Source organism: Stegodyphus dumicola, chromosome 2 (assembly GCF_044657685.1).
Source record: "Stegodyphus dumicola isolate Sdum_Otavi_A_Nest chromosome 2, ASM4465768v1".
Classification (NCBI taxonomy): domain Eukaryota; kingdom Metazoa; phylum Arthropoda; class Arachnida; order Araneae; family Eresidae; genus Stegodyphus; species Stegodyphus dumicola.
The window spans coordinates 58,493,380-58,514,569 of NC_140769.1; the positions used below are offsets into that span (position 1 = coordinate 58,493,380).

General features: G+C 32.7%; 1 protein-coding gene across 5 annotated transcripts; it reads left to right on the forward strand.

Annotated features, from left to right (window-relative positions):
- Positions 1-8,830: 8,830 nt before the first annotated feature.
- Positions 8,831-19,979, forward strand: LOC146998452 (THAP domain-containing protein 6-like). 5 transcript variants are annotated; one of them, XM_085810684.1, is made up of 5 exons: positions 8,833-9,125; positions 11,333-11,589; positions 13,874-14,034; positions 14,299-14,391; positions 18,447-19,979. In XM_085810684.1, the coding sequence occupies exons 3-5, from the start codon at positions 13,882-13,884 to the stop codon at positions 18,465-18,467; spliced, it is 267 nt and encodes an 88-aa protein (XP_085666810.1). In that variant the 5' UTR covers positions 8,833-9,125; positions 11,333-11,589; positions 13,874-13,881; the 3' UTR covers positions 18,468-19,979. The 5 variants fall into 5 exon arrangements, with proteins under 5 accessions (XP_085666809.1, XP_085666810.1, XP_085666806.1 ...); XM_085810682.1 differs by having other exon boundaries at positions 8,835-9,125; XM_085810683.1 differs by having other exon boundaries at positions 8,831-9,125; positions 11,333-14,034.
- Positions 19,980-21,190: the final 1,211 nt, after the last annotated feature.

A 21,190-nucleotide genomic window follows, 5' to 3' on the forward strand; every position in this document is an offset into this window, starting at 1 on the left:
GCAATGTTCCAAAATTAAAGCCCAAGGGCACTTGACATAAATAAATCCGGACGTGGAGAAAATCTCAGATGAGAAAACGGAGATAAGGGTAAGAAGAGAAGTACCAAAAGGAGCAAGACAATCCAATCGGACAAGTTCGCAAAAGGTGACGAGCGATTATAGCTTTCAAGGAGGACCCAAGACAATGGAAATCAATGACAACAATACGAGAAGATACACTACAGCAATAGTTCCAATGACAAATTCAAATATAATTAAACAACATCAATCAGTAGTGCTAAATACAACACAATACAAAACAACTATACAACATAATTTAAATGCAATTATTCAACGAAGCAACAGAAGAACTTCAATCAAAATCAGATGCATTGGAAGTGTAAATAGCTAACAATTGAGGATCTAAGTGAAAAAGTTGTCGTCTCCTCCCATGAAGGTGTGAGCTGCAAGTGGTCTGACGCTTCTATCTTCGAAGAGAATTTCATAATTAAAAACTTGGGAGTAATTAACAAAGTCACATTGCACAGCTTTATTGAAGAATTTTTCATTAGATCTTCTGATGTAATCTGGAATCGTCTCAAGTTTTAAGTCTCTGTGTAAAAGTTTATTGCGGATAAGATAGTGAGAATCAGTAATAATGCGCAGAAATTTGTTTTGCACTACTTGTAATTGATGCAGTTGAGTTTGCTGCTATCTTTTTTGAGTAACTGTGTTCCAAGCAGGAGCAGCATAACAAAGTATCGGACGAATGCAAGTGGTATATATATGTTTTTTGGTACGCAAGCTAAGATTTGAATATTTTCCAATGACCGGGAGAAATCTGCATATTATGCCCATGGCTTTGCTCTTGACACTATTAATGTGATTAGACCATGTGAGCCTTTGGTTCAAAATAATTCCTAGGTATTTGGCCTTTGTGACCAAAGGAACAGCTTCCTGAAAAAGGTAGAGGTCTTTAAAAGCAATTTTTTTTCTTAGTTTTGCTAAGAATTAAAAGTTGCGACTTGCTAGCATTGATTTTTACTCGCCAATTTGTGCACCAGTCTTCTACGGCATAGAGGTAATTTTGCATTTTGTCTATTGCATGATTAGCTTGAATGGATTTAATTGCAATCGCCGTATCGTCGGCATAACATGCTAACAGAGAGTAATTGTCCAAACCAGGGTGAGGAAAATCTGATATGTACAAAAGATATAGTACTGGACCGAGAATACTTCCTTGTGGGACGCTGGATCTTATAGGTCTTGAATTGGATTTTTCATTTCCTTGAGCGACGAAGAAAGTGCGGTTTTGCAAAAAGGAGAAGATCAGAAGAATGAGCTCTCTAGGAAGTCCCAAGTTGATAAGCTTGAAGACGAGCCCCTCATGCCAGACGCGGTCAAAGGCTTTTGCCACGTCCAGCATAAGGAGCGCAACACTTTGCTTGTTATGGAATGCAGATCCCACAAATTCTACAATTCTTACTAGTTGTCGAGTAGTACTGAGGTTTTTTCTGAATCCGTACTGATCATTAGGTAGCAGGTGGAGAAAAGGTTCCAATCTAGTGAGAATAAGTCTTTCATAAATTTTACCAAGGCTGGATAACAAACTGATAGGACGATAGCCATCAGGCTTGGTCACATCTTTACCCAGTTTGGGAAGAAGAAAGATCTTGGCTTGTTTCCAAGGATCAGGGAAATAGTTGAGAGCAAGACAAGCGTTGAGAATACTAGCGAATTTACTGATAAGTTTTCTAGGTAAGTTACGAAGCATTTTATTTGTAATTTGATCACTTCCAGGAGCTTTTTTGATGTTGAGATATTTAATTATATTAGTAATTTCCATAGGAGAAGTAAGCCGAAGTTATGAGCCGAAGAAGAATGAAGCCAGGAATACACATAGTTTTCGAGAACATCTTTAAAGGTCTGATTCATAGGCTCCATATTAGGAGTAAACTGCTTTTCCAGGTATTCAGCGAAAATATCGACTTTATCTTTAAGTGAGTAGGCAATTTTTGTATCCGTATGAATAGGTCTATTATTAATACTACTTCTTTTAAGATTTTGAAGATACTTCCAAAGAGAACCATCATTAATATTAAGTTTAGATATAAAATCTTCTCTTGTTTCCTTTTTAAAATCAGTGATAAGTTTCTTGATTCTTCTATTAAAAATATTGATTTCTCTTTTAAGGGCAGGGTCCCAGTTACGGTGCCAAAGCTTCAGCAATCGATTTCTTTCTTTGATAATGTCTCTGATACTGCGAGGAAGTCGAATATTATTGTTAGTTAATTGAATGGTAACTGTAGCATCTCTGAAAGCTTTCAGTATACTGTCAGAGAAGATATGAATGGCAAGATCGATATCCTGTTTGGTAGAAAGTGAAGTGAAAATAGGAGGATGTTTGATTAAGATATTGTGAAAAGTAATCCAATCAGTATTATTTCTGGTAATAGGAGGGTCTTCTTTAGAAACACCAAGAGAAGCAATGACAGGTACATGATCAGATGTAAGTTCTGCCTTGACTTCCAAGGAAATAGGGATAGAAGTATTTGTAAGGATAATATCCAAGATGTCCGAGAGATTTGGAGAGGCAGGACGATAAGTGGCTTCAGAGGGTACATGTAATGCGACAGGATGATTGCAGATAAAATTATGCATAATACGTCCATTGGTGTTAGAACGACGACATCCCCATTCAAGGTGCTTAGCATTCATGTCTCCGGCAATAATAACTTGCTGATCTTCAGGAAGTAAGTTTTTTAACATATTTTCAGAAAGTCGGTTTCGTGGTGGATTATAAATAGCCGTAAAATGGATGGTACCAAACTGTGGGAGTATAACAGCAACAGTCACACTTTCGAATCCAGAAGCAGAGTTTTTCGAGATAAGACAGGATTGCAGAGAGTTTTTAACAAAAATTGCAGCTCCTCCTCTTCTTTGTGAAAGTCTATCACCTCTGTAGGTGCGATAATTAGCAATATACAGTCTATCGGCAGGAACAACATGCGTTTCAGAGATCATGCCAATATCTATGTTATATTCTATAAAAAAGTCCGAAAGTTCATCAATTTTGTTAACAATGCCAGCAGCATTCCAATAGCAAAGTTTAAGCGAATCTGACTTATTGAATATGCTGGTCAGAATTAGTTTCATCTGATACCGTATTAGTGGCATTTTGACGGATGTTTTGCGCAAGGAGTTGTATTCCTGAGTTTTTCAGGAAGGTGACTAGAGTATTAAGGTCATCAAATATCTTTTTTGCTTCTGCAATAAGATTTGGAGAAGGATTGTTATTAGCTTTGATGGCTTCAGCAAAAGACTTATTGATAATAAACCTATCAGCATATGATTTGATTTGTTCTTTTTTAGCTTGCTTCGGAAACTTTTCACAACCTTTAAATGAAGCTGTGTGGTCTAGACCACAATTTGCACATTTAGCAGGTGCATTCTTGTCTTTTTGACAGGTTCTTGAGTCATGGTTATCACCACATTTAACACATCTAAAGTCATTGTGGCAAGCAGCTTGTGAATGGTGAAATCCTTGACATCGGAAGCACTGGACTGGGCCAGAGCGTCCTTTATATGGTTCGACTTTGATATGTAATCCACAAATTTTGGTTTCTTTAGATTTTTCATTTTTCTTCAGAGTGATAAGAAAAAGTGGAAATTTTTTAACTTCTCCTTTAAATCTACGAGAGAGTTGACTGACACTTATAACTTCGTAATTTTTGCTTAAAAGTTCTTCTTTGATTTCATCAGGATCTGTGTCCATTGTAAGATGACGGAAGACCACTTTATGATTCTTCTCATCAGGCAAGAGAAAGGAGTGATATTTAATTTCCTTTTTGTTCAGAACACTTGTCATTTCTCTATGAATGTTGACATGAGAGACTTTAATTTTAAAGCCTTCTTTTTGAATGTAACCTGTGTAATCAGATTTGTCTGATAATTTATGTTCTGCAAATAACGCTTTTAGTTCTTTCCAATCAAATTTTTTATCATTTATATAGATGGCAGGTGGCGCTTTGCCTTTTTTGTTTTGATCGTTTTGTATTTCTTCATTTATCTGAGATTCATTTGGAACAACAGGACTAGTGTCCATTGATTCTTGACTATTAATGGAAGGAGTAACAACTGGTTTGAGCTGAGAAGGATTAATGGGACGAAAATGACCCTTTTTCCTTTTACCCACACTACGATCTGCTTTGGGTTTTTGTTCAGTTTCGTTACCTGAACTATCCGTTTCTTGTTCGAAAGGAATTTCAGTTGAATTGTCTTTATTTGGCTTATTAGGTGAGCCTTTCATACGTTTTCTCTTGACAATTTTCCATTCACTTTCTGTAGGTGTAGAAGGAGTTTCTTCTTGATGTTCTAATGACTCTTCAATTTCTTTGTGAGCAGTAATTAAGGCATCATACACTTTTTGAAGTAGATCAAATTCTTTGTCTTCTTTGATAGAAAGATTTCCATTTTGTTTCTTAACACTCAGCTCCTCAACGGTAGCCGCAAAAACTTTCAAAAATGGTTCCATCATTCATAAGCAAATTAATGGAGTCCGGCGCTCCGGAACCAGACCCACACGAAGGTGTTCTGGATGAGCCGGCGTGACTTCACAAGGCCCTTGTCTTCAGCACTGATAGTCAAAGCTAAAGAGTAACAATCCAAAACAGTAAAAAATCGAAGGATCGAAATCCAACAATTCAGTGATGAACGATCAGTGGCACAAGATAAGCAACCACAAAGCGAAAACGCAGACGATCTCCAACACAGAGGCGGGAAAACACGTCATCCAAGTACGGGTAGAACACGCAGGTGCAACTCGCAGGTGGAGAAGAGCAACGTCGACAGACAACCTACCCTTACCGCTGCTCCACTGCAACTCAAAACGTTACGAACTCCAACTCCAACTTGCTTTATTTGCCGCGATTAACCTGCGAAATCGCAGGTTGTGTTCCGGCTATCGAACTTTGGTGCTTCTAGGAGCGCTGCAGGTAAGGAAATGCCGAACGTAGTTCTCATGGAGACAGGATAGCAGATGCAGGGGGTGTGACCAATGTCACGTGATGAGCGATAAGACATCTGGTTGGCGATGAGGTATCCAGGCATCGTAGCGCTGTAAATCTGAAGTTTTACAGTAGTTATACATAAAATAGTACTAAATCAGTTCATAAAAGGTGTGTGTTGCAGTCATAAATGCAGAAAATAGAATACGATTCCAAAAAGTATAACAGTATATACAGGAAAAATATAAGTAATATCTTGTGGGCTTGGCTGTGTGTGTCACATGATCATCCGGCTAAGATTTCTAAACATCATTATTTACAAGTCAAATAAGTTTTTCACTACATACTTAAAAACACAAATTATGTTGGAAAATCCTGGTTTCCACTGAGTAGAAAAGCGGCATATGGACGGAGGTGCCTGTCCTCGTGTAAAATTTCATAGTGAAATACGTTGAAAATGTCCATATGTTGGCACTCCATAGCGGCGTCATAAAATGCCGTGTTAGTTCTTAAATATTCCACTATTGTATCCATTTTTAAATCTTCATGGAGACGTTTGTTCTTCACATACGGGTGTGCATTTGTGATAACTCTTAAAAATTGGTTTTGCACAACTTGTAATTTTTGGATTTCACCCTTCGTAGCGGTAGTCCATGCTGGTGAAGCGTACGTCATGATGGGTCGGATTGTGGCTAGATAAATAAGTCGTTTCTTGTCTAACGAAAGTTTTGAATATTTCCCTATCATAGGATATAAACATTTCATGACTTTAATCGCTTTATCCCTGATTTGTTGGATGTGATGCTGCCATGTGAGCTTGTCGTTGATGGTGATGCCCAGATATTTGGCTTGTTTCACCATAGGCACAGCCTCGTTAAAAAGATAAACACTTTGCCTGATCGGAACATTTTTCTTCCTTTTCCTTATGAGTAGGAGCTGCGATTTTTGAGCGTTAATTCGTATCTTCCAATATCCACACCATTGTTCTATGGAGGGAATAGTGTCTTGGAGTTTCCGAATAGCATGATTGATGTTAGCAGACTTCACTGCCAGGGCAGTGTCGTCTGCATAACAGGCTAGCATAGAATTATGATTTAAATGCAATCTCGGAAAGTCTGAAACGTAGAATAGATAGAGTATAGGGCCAGTCACAGAACCCTGTGGAACACCGCTAGTCATTATTTTAGTGCTGGATAATTCATTTTTTACCGAGACTCTGAATGTCCGATCCCTGATAAAAGAATGGATTAGCAGAATGAGTTCTCTGTCCAGTTGAAGGTCAATTAATTTAGCAATTAAGCCCTCATGCCAGACGCGGTCGAATGCTTTCGCCACGTCTAGCATGAGTATAGCAACATTAAGTTTGCAGTGCAGAGCTGCACCAGCGAATTCGGTTATTCGGACCAGTTGCTTCGTTGTTGAGAGGTGAGCACGGAACCCAAATTGTTCCGGCGGAAGATGCTGAAAATATGGTTTCAGTCTATTCAGGATAATTCTCTCAAAAATTTTGCTTAAGCCCGGCAGTAGACTAATAGGACGATATCCGTCTGGTCGGGTGTGATCTTTAGCCGGTTTAGGTAGTAAAATAACGTTACGAACTGGGTCAGTACCTCCTATATACGAAGCCAAGCCTCTAGGGTTGCTTGAACCAGGGGGGGGGCCCAAGAGCGATGCGCAGTGCAGGGAGAAAGTTATGCCACATACGCATGACGTCATGTGGGTGACAGAGTTAGTTCTTGGCGTTTGTTTACTTTCTTTGCATCAACAGTTTGATTTGATTTGTGTTGTTAATTTGCTATTATACCTAAGCGGAAGTGGCAAATTGTGCTATAGCGTTGTGTCAGAATTATACACGTTAATACTTTTTTTTGGCGGAAAACACTTTTTACAATCAGATAAAATAACTATTTTTTTAATGAATTTATGTAGTTTTCATACATAACTGTGATGTAATTTTACATTTATTTTTCATTTTACTGCTATTTTACATTTAAATTGAAAAATTTCTCATTTTAAATCATTTTTTATCATAATCTTCATTTTGTGTATGAGACTTACATCGTAGTGAGATATTTAAACTCAGTGTCATGTTTACCAATACTGAGTACCTAAATGATTAGTTAATAAATTTGCGTATCCAACTTCATTCACATGTTTTGGTTACTTTCTTTACATCCCAAACGTAACTCTATGTATTGAAGCAGCGTCTGGGTTAAGCTTTGCGAACTAAGTAAACTAATACATGCCTCACCGTGAGGAAAGGACAATTTCTCGACCACACTATGCTGCAAACATCGAATGAGTGAGTGACATATTTCCTTCAGTGTTATTTAACTGATGCATACAGGTATGTGTGATGTAATTTAATTGATATAACTTACACATGCTTGAACCTGAAGGAAAACAAATCTGTGTATAATGCTAGAATACAAATAGCGAAAGAGAAAGTAAGATATTCTGTTCAGTGTTATTTAACTGCTGCATATGTTTTAATTTTGATTCCATATAACTTGTTTTTAATTATAAGAGAAAGAAAAATAATTCAATATTGAACACATATTTCGAGTATAACAAAAGTATTTTAAGAAACAAGCTAATAAAAATACATTAGTAATTAAAAATATTTAATTTGTGTACAGACTGAATTGAAATTAAGATGTGGTGGTGTATTTAATTATGGCAAAGCACACTAGGGCTATCTGCGTAATAGGTGTGATGCCTTCGTGGAGGACTTTCTCAGGGAAACTGGCTCGTATGCACGTTACGCATGAGGAAAACCACGAAAACACCCATGCAGCCAGCCCGTTCGCGGGATTCGAACCGAACTACCCAGTGTTCAGCGACTTTACCGCTCGGCCGCTGGTGGGCCGAAACTAAGATGTAAGGCAAGTTTATTATTATTATTATTGTGTGTATATGTGTAAGAAAATGTATTTTAATTGTTCCATTTTTAATGTATGAAAGGAAGAATAGGATGCCAATATCGAAGATTATTTACTATAGCAAATAATCACGTCAGGATAAATGTTATATAGAAATCTTGGGAGTGTAAGGGATTATAAGAGTACTTTTAGATTATACTGAAAATATACGCACTTCTGCTAAAATCTGAAGTGAATCAGTATGAAGTGACTTTTCACTTTAAAAAGAATGTGATAAGTATACTATTTAAAAGTATAATGACGGATATTAAGAAATTTGTAGAATTTTATGGTATTTAAATATGAATTTGTTAAGTCAAATCTTTTTATATATATTTTTGCTTGAGATATGTAATTTGAACTGAAAATCACGATCATATATTTCTCATGGAAAGTGCATGAGCAATGAAAATAAATAGAATAATACTTTTTGATTATGTTTCTACCATGGTCTTAGCAGTTATGCCATCATGTGTTCTGTTCAACAAGATTTATTTAGTGCAAACAATACTACGAAAAATATTGAAAAATACCTTGCTTTACAATATTTATTTCCCTTAATTAACTTAAATATCGTTTTTCATTTTCTAATGCTTTCCTTTACGAAAAGAATTTAATGTTTACAATTATTTTCAGCATTCGTACGAATTCTGTGCATAAAATAAACATTTTTTTTAACAAAATACTTAATCGGAAAGTATATACCCGGTATTTCCGGTATATCTACCACATATAAAATGATCATTTTGCTTTAGTTTACATTTTTTCCATTACCAAAATCATGTAGCAGACGCGTCGGCCGATGCGTCTTGTCTCCCGGGTGACGTCACTACCAGCAACCAATGGCACGCTTTTTCCGTTTCTGGCCTAACCTTAGTATATTAAAGAACCTTGGCTTGAACGGTCTGACGTCATCTAAGTCGTCATTCCTACCATCTTCCTCGCGGCAAAGAATGAAAGAATATACTTCGGTGTCGTAGCGTAGTGAACTGATTGTTGTTTGAAAGTGTAGTGTGCTCTAATAGAACATTTTTCATTTAAATTACTTTATTTATTTTTTATTATGCCACATAAATGCTGTGTTGCAACATGCAAAGGAAATTATAAGAATGGCCCGAAGGTGGCTGTATTTAGTTTTCCTACGGAAGAACAACTGAGAAAACAATGGATTTGGAACTGCAAACGAAAAGATGGATTCAAGCCTACGAAACATTCAAAGGTAAGCATGCATTTCATTTTTAAATTAGAAAATTCCTGAAAGATTAATGTCATTGAAAGAAACATGACTTGAAAATGCGAAAACAAAAAATTCTCAATGCAAGGGAAATAATTTACTAAAGTTCCATTGTATTCAACCATAGAAAATAAAACGAAGTTTTAATTACTTTCTATACAAGCATAGTTATATATTTATTTACTAGGCAGAAATTTCTCTTATCCCATTATGAATGAGTATTATTAATGAATTCTTTCAGTAATTTATATTTTCGGCGTCGGGATCTTTATAACACGCACATTGATTTGGGATTGATTAATCTTTCAGGAATTTATGTTATACAGAGCTTATACTGAATTTTAAAGTGATTATAAAATGGACCCTTTTCTCAATAACTAGTCAATAGAAAATCCACCAACCTTATAAAGTTCATATTATAACTTTAAGTAGATAAATATAAAATGCTTCAAGTCGTAATTTTAAAGCCGTTAATTTAAAGTTGTTTTAGATATAAGTATTTAACTGTTTGGGTATACTATTTCTATTGATTTAGATAAGTCTCGTTCCACCTATTTTATTTTTATTTTTTTTTCTTTTTAAAACTGAATGTATGCAATGCCCCTTTATTATATGCTAGGAGCATTTGAGAATGCATTTTGCTCGTAACTCATGTGAACAGGAAATTAATGCTAATTATGCAATGTTCTAAACTTTATTAATTCTAAAATCCTTAAAAAAATTATGAAATATATGTAAAAGAAAACAATCGTATAAATGGACTAGTTTTGACAGTAATTATTTTAATTTCTGGAATAAGTTACAAGGTGTTTAAATTAAACTGTCTTGTTCAAATAATATTGCCTAAGATTGTAAGCTTACTAGTTTTCACCACATGTTAGCATAAATCCTAATTAGCCTATTAAATTGTTTCATGCACACACACATCTATAAAAGTACGAGTTTCTTATGCCAATAACACCTACCTTGTTACAGTGGTTCACTTGCTACTGGCAGTAAGTTCTTGTGGGCTTGAAATTTACATTAATTTCTTATCTAAAACACTTATATAAGGGGTTTTGTTTATTTATACTTGTTGCAGTGGAATATAAAAATGTTTCATTGTATTAATAAGTTATAACTTTTAAAATTTTTGAAAAAAGTTAAGAAAATTATATGGAAAATAAGCAATCTAGTGAGCCTTCCACAGTAATATAATGTCAAACACGATTGATGAATGTGAATATTTCACTCCAAAATTACATAAGAATAGCCTAAAATATTTAATTACTGCAAATAAACTGTTAAATATACAAATTCTTGTTTTTTTCTTTGTGTATCATATTTTAGCACTTATACATGTTTTCAATAATTCAAGAAAAATGAATTTTTTTAATGACTAATGATGTTTTATGCCCTTAAATATAAACATTCATAGGCACACAAGTAAATTTGTACTTCTGGTTGTGAAATATCATTTGTAAAAATCATTTATCATTATATTTAGTCATATATCATTTGTAAAAATGTTTAGAAAAAGAGCCAGTAACTTTATGTTTGAATGGTACGAATGAATGTGGTTAATCTTATTCTTATCCATCAACTGATGGTTAATCTTATTCTTTTTATAACTGTATTATCACCATTTTGAATGTAATTCCATAACCAAGTGTTGTTTTCAAATAACTGAAGAAAGAAATATTTAGGATGTAGCAATTATATATACATGAGCAATTGTATGTTACCTGAGGATGTATCAATTAAATATTACTTATGTTATATGCATTTGACATATGACAACAAACATGTGCTAATTATTTGCACTTTTCAAAACTTTATGACAGCATCCATGGCTCTTTTTAGCCCAAAAGAGTTAATAGTTTTGTTTTAAGATTTTGCATTATTCACTCTAAATGGCTGCATCACTTTTTTGCGTTGTGCACTTTAAATGGCTATATCTCTTCAAATTGTTACCATCCAAACATTATCGCCCTGTATTATTTTTAAAGAAATTAAATGATGAACGTTTTCCACAACGGTAACCCTTCCCTTAAGCAGATAGCTCTTGAGTACTTTGCCATGATTAAATAAAAATACAATAAAACCCTTATTAGACTGTGCATGTATTTAAAGGATGGCGAATGCTTACGATTTTATAATTGTTTAACCTTTTGATGCATGTTTATTTATTTGTTCTTTTTCATATTTAAAAGGTGTGTGAACTTCACTTCAAGCAAGAGGATGTTCTGAGGCAAACTGAATTCTTTGATGAGAAAACTGGAAAGAAGATCATTATACCATTGTCATATCCTCCTTTAAAGAATGGTGCAATTCCAAGTCTGTTTCCTGATGGTCCGAGTCATCTTAGTTCCAGTGTTTCATCAAGGGAATCACCAGAGCATAAAAGACTCAAAAGAGAACAAGATGCACTCGAAAAAGCCTTAGCCTGTAGCTTAGCTGAAAAGGAAGAGTATGAACGAAAACAAATGTTTTATAATTTAGATGAACTAAAAATTTGTTTTAATACTGTGAATTTACCAGATAACTGGATAGTTATACACAGGCCTATACATACTATGATTCTTAATATTTCTAATGACAATCATCCAAGAATTCTAAAATCATTATTTATTGATTGTAATTTGAATATATCTGTAGCAATTAGAAATATACCTATTAAATCACTGAAGCAATATGTAATCCCATCAAAAATTAACAACCTTAAAGATCTTTTAAGTATTTTAAAGAAATTAGACCTATTTGCCTCAAATGATTCATCTGAAGACAGTATTCAAAATTATTTACAAATTGTAAATGAATTAATGACAATTTTAAAAGAGAAAATTCCACATAAAAACAATGAAATAAATAAAATCCTTTTTATATGTTTTGCATCCTAATTGTGTTGCTTTCTTTTAATAAAAATCTGAATTATTTTGAAAATTTTAAATCTTACTTTACATCTTAACAATCAGGCTATATTTATTTTCATTTCTAATAGGAAAATACATAAGACTTGTTATTCTTTCAATTCTAAGAATTGAGGACATTTGATCTATTTAGATGTTTTAAAAGTTCCTACTGATTACCCTGATAAAAATTCCAGTAAGTACATATATAAACTTCATATTTATCATTTGCTAAAAAATTCTCAAATAAGTTACAATGAAATGCTTTCAGGAACAAAAATTTACAAGTTACAAAAAAAATTATATGCACATAATTAGACAAAAGGGATGTTACAAATAAGAATAAGAAACAATAAGAATTTTGAATTCCTAGCAAGTGTCAAGTTTGTTGAATTTTTACAATTTTTCTTTTTTTTATTATTGGGGAAGATGCAGTTATGTATTCTCAAATAATGATCTAATTTAAAATGCCTAAATATATGAAATGTTTTGCTACCGTATTTTAACACTACCAATGAATAAATATTGATAGATGCTAAAAAATAGTATTTTTCAAATCATTCTCCAGGTTTCTCATCTGTTAAGAAATTCAGTCCCACACTGAAGTGAAAAAAAAGTGGAAAATGACTAAACAATTATGTGTAAATTTGTATTTACGAGAAACAGAAAATGCTGTTAAAAATTGATTAAAATTAATTTAAGGATTTTTAGTGTTAATCAACTGTAAACTTGCTTAATTATGCGTTATCCTCTTTGTTAAGGAAGAAAATATTTAATAAAATATATATTCTTCAGAAAGCAAACCAGCATCAGCCAGATATTCAATATATATTTATTACTACTAATCTGAAGTATGTTGAATTAATTTCTTTACTATACTGTTATTATTTTAAGCGTAAAAATATATAAAGAAAGTAAGGTTAGGTATTTGAAATTAGAAAATGCAGTCGATGAAATCAAATCGGAATATATATATTTGCACACACACACACACATATATATATATATATATTTAAAACCAAACGATATAATAAGCCTTATGGAAGGAAATAAAAACTACTTTTCATTTTCTCTCCTCTTAAACGAATAACAGCGATAAGTGGTTTCATGTGGCAACCATGCTTTCTGTACATAAGGACGACTTTAGTGACGTAGTGTGTGGCGTGCCGTGGCTTCGTTTATAGGAGGTACTGACTGGGTGCGCCATACCAACACCGACTCTACTTCAAGCCTAAGCGCGCGGTTCGAAAATTCGTGTGACGTCATGATTTCTGGTCATAATAAACTTCGGAACGCATGCAGTGGCTCTTTGCTGATTGCTGAAGCTTCTTACGTTGTGCGAACGCTGAAGCAGAATACTTTGATTTTTTTATGGTTTTAAGGTTGGATGTATTTTAGAGAGGTAAGAATACATTACTTTACTTCTGTATATATATTTATTACTACATTATTACTACATTATTACTACATTAAGTTATATTTTTCTAATTATATCAACGTTTTTAGGCGTATGTTCTAGTATACATGTGTTATTTCTGGTAGAGACAAGGCTGCTGTGCTATGTATAATTTCTTTTTGAATAATGTTGTGTCAGCCCATCGTAAAATAAACGGGCTTTGCATAATTATATTACCTGATCTGTTTCAGAATAAAACATTTTTTTATGGACCTGTATAAATTTGATGTTATAATATAAGCTAACACAGCTTATTCTTAAAATTTTACATGCCATTAGCTATACACTATAACTATTTACTCCCTTTTATATTTAAAAATAATTCATTTATATTTTATACATAACTATTTACTCCCTTTTATATATTAATTTAAATAAAAACATTTCAGTTATTAAAATGGCGGGTAGGTGCTGTGTACCATTATGTAAGGGAAACTGCCCAACAGGACCAAAAGTGTCTGTATTCTCCTTTCCTAAAAATGAAGATTTGAAGAGAGAGTGGCTTTCTGCAATCCAACGGAAAGACTTTTCACCCAAAAAGAGTTCAAAGGTAAGTAAAGTAGAGTTATTAATTAATAGTGTAGATTCTAATTACATATAAGGGTTCATTCAGAAATTTTTAAATGATAATATTTTGTTACATAAACCAGGATATACAGAAATAAAGGATTGAAATAAAGCTTTAATCACTGCAAATATTCTCTGGTTCTATCTGTGAAATGAATATTCTTTACTACAAATGCTCAGAATGAACCCTCTGATTTTTAAACTATTACTATTAACATAATAATTTTTTTTTTAATTTTCTCTAAAGGTTTGTGAATTGCATTTCAAGGAAAGTGATTTTAAAGTTGAAGCTTCAGCATTTGATTCTAAGAATGGAATTTTAATTTCTGCTCCACTTCAGGTGCATAGATTAAAAGAAAATACAGTGCCATCAATATTTAAGGACTATCCATCTATATACAGTTCAAAAAGTAGCACCATTGTACGAGAAGATGCTGATGCAAAAAAAACTGCCCGCGAGTGCCATAATTTACAGAAAGCATTGCGTGAAAGCCTTAAAGAATATGAAATGTATAATAATGATTTGAAAATTAATTGTTCTAATGATATTTTGTCATTTATTGATCGCTATGGAATATCAGCATTTTGGCATGTATACACAGTTCCAGATACCTCAACTGTTTGCTTTATTCATATTGTTTTTAGTCCTGGGCCATCAATTGATTATTCTGTAGTTGTGAATGACAATCAAGAAATGTCTGTATTTATTAAAGAAAAATCTATTATGCAATTATCTCCTTACACATTCCCACATAAAGTTACAAATTTTAATGAAATTAGGACTGTTTTAGATAAATTGGCTAATCTTCAAACCAAAGAGTTAAATTCAAAATTAACCATAACAATTGATATAATTAATGAATTACTGCAAACTATCTCTAACGACAAAAATGAGAGCATTATTAAATTTTTGCAAGACCAGATGAATCTTTTACTTTGCCCTAAAAATAATTTTAGATACAATCCTGATGTACTAGTGTTAGCATGCTTGTTAAATACTATATCACCACATGCATATAAATTTTTAAGGGATAGTGGCAGTATTATTATGCCTCATCCTTCGACTTTAAAAAAATTTGTAGCAATTTAGTATTGTCACCATGTAATGAAACTATTGATGAAAATTTTTTAAAATATATAAAAAATCGTGTAACTTTCCTTGAGGATCGAGAAAGAAAAGTGATTCTTTTTGTAGATGAAATTTATGTTCAGCCATATTTTGATTACAAAGGAGGCTCTGTCGTTGGGGCTGCATTTGATTCTTCCAGTCCGGCAACCAGTGCATTTGCTTTTATGATATCCAGTTTGGAATCTTCATTCAAAGAGGTAGTACATATTATGCCTGTTAACACAATAAATTTTGAAACATTACATTATGTAATTAAAAAAGTGATTAGAGGTCTTGAAAATATGGGAATTATTGTTATTTGTGTTATTACAGACAACAATGCAATAAATAGAAAAGCCATGAGTTTGTTTTCAAATCCACCAGGTAATTCATTTGTTTACAAACATCCAATGAATGGGAATAGGCCTCTTTTCTACATAATAGATGCAGTTCATTTATTTAAAAATATAAGGAACAATTGGCTGAACCAGAAAAATCCTGGTACATGTATGTTTTTTCCAAATATTGAAGATCTTTCAAAGAAGCACTTCAAAACTGCTTCGTTTATGTCTTTGAGAAAGCTACATGAAATTGAAAATGACCAACTGATTACATTTTCTAATGGTTTAACTCTAAAAAGTCTTTCACCTTCTAATTTAGAGAAACAAAACATTAAACTGGTTCTTAAGATTTTCAATAAATTTACTATTGAAGGTCTGATTCATTTGGGTCCTTTGCATGAAATACCACACTATTCAGATACATCTGAGTTTATATCCATAATATGCAAATGGTGGGATATTATGAATGTTAAAACTATGTTTAAAGGTATACATCAAAAGAGTGAATTTATGAAGCCATTAACAGCAGATGATTCTGATCCAAAAGTTATTTTCCTCAATCAGTTTCTTAACTGGTTAGATGCATGGGAATCGATGAAATGTTCAACATGCATGCTTACAAAAGAAACTCATGCAGCTCTCAAACAAACTACTTATGGTATACTGGAGTTGACTAGATGTTGTGTTGAAGAGCTTGGAATGAAATATATACTTCCAGGAAAAATTCAGACTGATGCTCTTGAAGCCCGGTTTGGTAAATACAGACAACTTTCTGGTTCTCAGTATCATATTTCAATGAGACAGTTATTAGAATGTGAAAAAAAAATTAAGAATACAATCAAGTATTAAGTTAGAATTGATTATTAAAAATACTACTGTCCCTTTAACATCATTTGAATATGATGATAATCTTCATGATATTATAGAATTAGATAATACGGTATATTACCCATCATTAAATATTACGGAGAGTGATGTGAAGGACATTAGTAGCCATCTGCCAGTTCTGACTTATTTGGGTGGTTACTGTTGTCATGCAGTTTTAAAGAAAGTGAAATGCTGTACCTGCAAACAAAACATTACAATAAATTCCACAGTTAATCATGATCAAACGTATGATCTTATAAAGAATCTTGATCGTGGTGGACTCAGGTGGCCAAAACCATTTATTGTAAATATAATTATGTATAATTATTTAATTGTAAATAAGCTGTGTAGTGAAGAATATGAAGATTTTTTGTTGGAACAAAATCAGAGGAAAATTGTTGCAAATTTGACTTTTAAAATTTTAGAATTAAAAGAAATGCTCTTTGATGATATTATTTGTGATAATGGTCATACAAGTGAAAGTATAAGCAAACTGATAATTTGGATATCAACAAATATCATGCTCAAGAATCTGCAATAGGAAAAATGACGATATTAAGTTCAATAAAGAAAAAAAAAGAAAACTTCAGACACTTGCAAAGTAACATTGATGCTGTCTTTAAAAGTAATTTTTAAAGTTCTCTCAAACTGCATCTTTGCTAAATATCTACGTGTCATCTTTGGTGAGCAGCTGAGATTTAAGAAGAATGTTTGTTATACATTTAAATTGCAAATTTTGGACTTGTATATATTATTCTTTGCTTATTTAACCAAGTTTTTAATATTACTCAAGATTTTATATAATTTTTAATTTGCTTTATACTAAGTTATTTCTCAAGGTCCTGAAATTTCTATATTGTATTTACAAGCGCCTTTGCTAAATATCTACGTGTCATCGTTGCTGAGCAGCTGAGATTTAAGAAGCATATTTATTATACATTTAAATGCTAAATATCATAATTTATTCTGGACTTGTAGATATTATTCTTTGCTTATTTAGTTATTTAACCAAGTTTTTGGTATTACTGAAGATTTTATATTATTTAAAATTTTCTTTATACTCAGTTACTTCTCAAGTTCCCAAAGTTTCTATTTTGTATTTCAATTGTGTTTCTTAAAATGTTCATCATTATTTAAGATTTTGTATCCTGCAATTACATGGCATAGTGTAGTCATAGTGTAGTAGTGTAGAAAGAACATATTACATGGCATTGTGTAGTAGTGTAAAAAAAAGACAAATTCCATAATGTCTTCTTTCTGCACAATCTTACTCTAATATTTATATTTATGCAATAATTGTATGGACTCTTTCTGGATAGTACTACATGTTCAGCTCAAGTAATATTTGCTCTTCACATTATTCACAGTGAATAAGCACAAATCAATCTACTAATATACCCGTGTGGTGACCGGGTGTGAAAGAATAGTCCCAATGTAGCTCATACATGTCGTAAAAGGCGACTAAAATGGGTACCCAGCGTCTGGGGGTATAGCCGGGCACCCTGCCCCTGGGGATTATATCAGGGAACTGGTCCTCCAGGTTGGGGGTTGGGTGTGGGGCTAACTACCCCACCCCATAAAAAATCTCACTGTTAAGAAATCCAAAGATAGAATTAGCCGGACTGCTTCTACTGGAAAACGACTTGGAAATGGCCTAGGGACTTTTCGTTTTGGAACATGAAAAATAAGCAAACAGACTAAAAGTTTGAAAAGTTATTGAAATAATTAAATAAAGAATGATGAAGTGTGACTGCAAGGGACGTCCGGTATCCTTTTCTGTCATTGCACTTTTCCTGACATGATAAGGCTCTACCACGTACACTTTGGTAAGGAGGCTTGGAAACCTCGGCAAACACCTTGTTATTTATTAAAAAGAAAAAGAGACATGCAGCAATAATTATATTTCATAATAATAATTTTGACCCAAGCTCTATAAATATATTATGATATTAATTTATAAGTCTTTACAAAATTACATACATAGGTCTTTATAACATTTCACCTGTATAATAGTTATATGATATATGCTTTTAAAGACTAAAAAATAAATTTGTTCTGTTCTTTCTTTCTTTGTTTCAGGTATTCATAATGAAGAAATGAGTGTTTTTATCATGAAATGGCTCTCAGGTGTAAAAATGCATAGGATATATCTTAGTTTATTGAAGTTAAGAATTGGTGCTTTGTGGACTAAAAAATATGTGCAATATCCATTGTCACACCACTCTGTTCAAGAATATCGATCAGTCCTGAATGATAAAGAAAATGATTAACAAAGGAATATCTAGAACTTGATTGTGTGCATGATTTAATTCCAAATATAAGTATTGGAATAATTCATCCTCCTTATTTTCAACAAAAACTCTTCATTTGGTAATATACATTTGTGCTTATCAGTGTGGTGTCTTGTGGAACAAATCGTCAGTATTATAAAATAGATGGAAAGATCTTTGATTATTGCAAGAGCTTTATGTGCTGAAGAAGTAAAAAAATGTCCCAGATAATTGTGGATATTATGAAACTGAGTATCATAAGAATGGAAAAATATTTCTTAAACAAATTACCTTGTGATGCATGTAATGGGTATGTTTATTTTATTTCATATAACTGTAAATTTAATTATTGATAATAAGCAAACTTTTTTTTTTTTTTTCCCTAAAATGCCATTGGTGTATTGTCATTATTCTATATTGACATGTATTCTCTTACATTTATCATTGAAACCAGAGATTTTATAATAGAATATGGGAAACTTGTGTTGAAGGCTTGTTGATTGTGTGACGTCGTGGATGCTTCAGTGGGAACAGAATCAACACTGATAGTGGTGATGCATCACTTTTTAATAACACAACATATCACAGATACAACATTAATACATTTAGAAAACTTTAGTAGATATCCGAGCTGGTGACACGATCAGAGACGTTAACGAAGATGGTACTCGTCATCACTCGACAAACAAAGTCTCCACATCTCAGCTCGCTGGCGGAGCTTCCCAAACTCTCCTCTGACAGGCGTCTCAACAGAAGTCTCATCTCTTTACGCATGCGTATTAGTCAGTTAAGTCGTTGCCATTCACAGTTCTTTACATAAGGTGTTAAAATGAATTATAGTACTCGTAGTGTGAGGAGTTTGCTAACGACGTTCTCTCTAGTCAAGAGCATCATAGGTCTTTCTAGTAGAGTTCAGGAGCGTTCTTTACAATTGAAATACAAGTGACCATTACATCTTTGGAATTTGCATTCTCATTGCCAATTTTGAAAAGACATTCTTTTACATTTTCTTAAAAAAGTTAACATTCTAATGACTTTAGAAGTAGACATTGGCGACTTCATATGAACCAGTCTCTTGGCGAGTTTAGCAAAAAATTTGCCAATGGCTTCCCCATAACAGAACTGTACTGGATTCTATACCTGAATATTGCATTAAAAGGAGAGAAAACCATTTATTATGAAGATAATAAATGATTCATATTACGAATGTTCATTTCTTATAATGATAGAGTTTTATATTCTTGTATTGTATTTCTTTTGTGTCAACACAGAATAAATTGTGTCGGATTTCAGTTATAATGATATGTGTAAAGATGCTGTAATAAAATTTGTTATAAATGTACTGTTGTGTATTTTTCTTTAGCAGTTGAATTTATGAAAATTTGTATTATTTTCTAACAAATAAAATTTTATATTTTAATATAAATCCATCTATGGACATTACAACAGATATTATATTCTGGAAAATAATTTATTATGCCTTTTCAAAACTAAGTTTAAAATGAAAACAAACTTGAATGCATAATAATTTTTAATGAATAAATAAAATGTGAAATATGAAAAGTGTTCTGACATGTCACATTAAGACTGCAATCAAATAAAGGTCATTTTGATGTTGGCGAAAATTTTCAAAATTGCACCAAGGCTGCACCGTATATTAGGATTTTAGCAAGACCTCCACGGGGCATTCCTCCTTTTCCTGTAGTGCCTAAAGGCGGAGCATGTAATAAGTAAAAGGAAAAAAAAATTGCACGAACTCTGTGTCCATGTACACATCGATATGTTTTCACTTAAAAAAGCATCCTAGAACTGCACAAACTAGGCATTGCGCACTGCCTTAAATTTGTCCATGTACACATCAATCTATTTTCATTTAAATAAGGAAGCTAAAACAAAGTTAAAACTATCATGGTAACCTGAAGCGAGGTTTCATTGCCAAAATAAAAATTAAAAAAAAAAAAATGTCGCTAATCAAAGGGGCACCCAATTCTACACTAGAGCCTGATTTTATTTTCTTAATATATATATATAATGTTTAAAAACTGATATCATTTTTACTTTAAACAATATTCCCGAAAATATATGCTCTCTTTTGTGAAATGTTTACTTTATAATCTGTGCAAAATATTACCATAAATAAAATTAATTATTTCTTAAATATAAAGTAATTAAATACTTTCATTATCCCTATGATTATAAGAATTATAACTGAAAGGGCATAAACAAAAACACAAAGGAAATGCAGTACTGAAAGTTTCTGGTTAGCGAAAAATTTGCAACAGAGCAAGCCATTACAATACTATAAGAATTGATTAGTAAGGTAAACATTAGTTGAGCATTCTTCCACAGTAGCAATAAATTTTTCATTTATAATTCTTAAAACACGCCAAAACAGATTCACGATTGGTGCCTCTGATTTAAGGTCACACAAAAGTAAATTTGATTTAGCAGACCAAGAGATATTCCATGTCAAATTTACGAGAAAGATCTTCACCAATGTTAAGCTTATTATCTAATATTCATAACAGTTTGGTTAGTTGACTATCACAAAGC

What these genes read in the sequence shown, in the direction of transcription:
- LOC146998452 (XM_085810680.1), top strand. Translation starts at nt 8,970, where the DNA reads ATGCCACATAAATGCTGTGTTGCAACATGCAAAGGAAATTATAAGAAT. An exon ending in AGCCTACGAAACATTCAAAG is followed by an intron (nt 9,126 to 11,332) that starts GTAAGCATGCAT and finishes CATATTTAAAAG; the next exon opens with GTGTGTGAACTTCACTTCAA.